At 58.2% G+C, this 1834-nt stretch overlaps 1 protein-coding gene across 1 annotated transcript; it reads right to left on the bottom strand.

The window, feature by feature from the left end:
* Positions 1 to 301: 301 nt before the first annotated feature.
* LOC124652308 (transcription factor CSA-like) lies at positions 302 to 1215 on the bottom strand. The gene is made up of 2 exons (XM_047191332.1): positions 879 to 1215; positions 302 to 762 (listed from the first exon to the last, which is right to left on the bottom strand). The coding sequence occupies exons 1-2, from the start codon at positions 1213 to 1215 to the stop codon at positions 302 to 304; spliced, it is 798 nt and encodes a 265-aa protein (XP_047047288.1).
* Positions 1216 to 1834: the final 619 nt, after the last annotated feature.

The following is a 1834-nucleotide window of genomic DNA, read 5'->3' as shown; positions in this document are numbered from 1 at the left end:
GCCTGGGTGTGCAGTGCTACACAGTGAGTTAGTAGTACGTACGTACTACTCCCCAAAGTTGAATCCAACAGCTGCAGCATAGGGCACGGTAATTCCATCTCTAGGGTTAAATTAACCAGCTCTCTACGGTACAATGCGGTTGTGACGAAGCTTTTTTTTGGGGCGAGGGTCTAGAATAATCAGCTTGGTATGTGTGAGGCACCACAAGTCAGTGTCAACAGTTTGGGAACGCAGTGCTGCTGCAATGAGCAAGCTAACCTTTGCTTGTTGTCTAGTAGTACTATGTAGTCTGGTAGATCAGTTACTCACCGGCGAACAAGCAGAAGGCAGGCTCCTCGGCCGAGGCAGCCACGGCGCCGGCGGGGAAGCAGTAGTGCCGGAAGCTGAAGCCGTAGGGGTCCGTGAAGCCGGCAGAGTCGTGGGCGGCGGCGGCGGCCATGAGGTGGTGGTGGTGGTGGCCGACGACGTCCACGTGCCCGGCGGCTACCACTGAGGAGGTGTCCAGCTTGCGCTGGACGGCCTGGTTGAGCTTCCGGCGGCGGTACGCGGTGGACTGCTCGCGGTACTTACGCGCCATGATGACGTGCCAGTGGTTCTTCACGGCGTTGTCGGTGCGGCCGGGGAAGAGCCGCGCGATCATCGCCCACTTGTTGCCGTAGAAGCGGTGCGCCGACATCAGCCGCTCCTCCTCCTCGTCGCTGAACGGCCGCTTGCTGATCCGAGGGTCCAGCTGGTTGAACCACCGAAGCCGGCAGCTCTTCCCTGCAACCATCGCACGTGTACATAGAATCTTAATAACCTATGTAAGTGCCAGATCTTCCTTCCGCCGATGAGCACGGCGACGGCAACCGGGCAACGTCGAAAAGCCTTGTACGTACCAGATCTTCCGTCGAGCTTCTCGGCGATGAGGTTCCAGTTCTGCGGCCCGTAGAGCGCGACCAGCTCCCGGAGCTTGGCGTCCTCGGCGGGGCGCCAGTGGCCGCGGGCCGCGAGCCTGGACTGCCCGCTGCTGCTGCTCTCCTGAGGGTCGGCGGCATTGCACCCTGCCCCGCCACCGCCGTAGTATGCTGCAGCCGTGGCACCCGTGTCCATGGTGGTCGTCCCGGCGGTGAGCACGCGCGCGCCTCCCTTGGACGAGGACGACGACGACGCCTGGTCGGCGTTGGCACCCACCACGCGCACTAGCCACGGAGGAGCCGCCGAGGAGCAAGGCATCCCACAGCCAGTCGCAGCCGCCTAATCTACCTTACCTAGCTACGAGACTCCAAGCAAACAAGCCGGCTAGCTAGTGAGATTGAAGAAGGAAGAGATCAGGAGAGCGAGGAGGGGAAACACGGCAGGAGTGGAGGGAGCAGCTTGCTTTCCTTTTAACAGAAACCCACGGGGCTAGTGATATAGGCCTTTCACCTTCACTCACTCACTCACTCACTCACACTCACTCACTCTATATGCAGGAGTCGTAGTGCGAGCTTTGCTTTTTTACTGTTGGATAGGGAGGTTGCTAGCTGCTACAGGATGAGAGTGGGACGATGGGATCGTCTGCGCGCGGCGTGCTGTTGCGCTGGTCGCCGACATCGATTTATTCTGGTGGTGGCGCCTGCCCGTGGACGTCGAGGCAGGGCTGCCGGTGGATACGGGAAAGTAAAGCTCCACTGCTTGACTAACGCAGTGTTCTACAGCCACTATAACAGTACCACTCCTAAGATGAATTGTTCTGTTTAAATGAAGGTTAATCTTCAGCTCTGCATATTGTCAGTTTGTCACTAATAAAGTAAAAAAAGATCACTAGCTACGATTAGTCAAAGTTGGTGTAGTGCAGGGCGGATGTAGCTAG

The sequence above is a fragment of the Lolium rigidum genome, chromosome 1, assembly GCF_022539505.1.
Source record: "Lolium rigidum isolate FL_2022 chromosome 1, APGP_CSIRO_Lrig_0.1, whole genome shotgun sequence".
In the NCBI taxonomy this organism is placed as follows: Eukaryota; Viridiplantae; Streptophyta; class Magnoliopsida; order Poales; family Poaceae; genus Lolium; species Lolium rigidum.
This window is presented reverse-complemented; position numbering and strand designations above follow the sequence as displayed.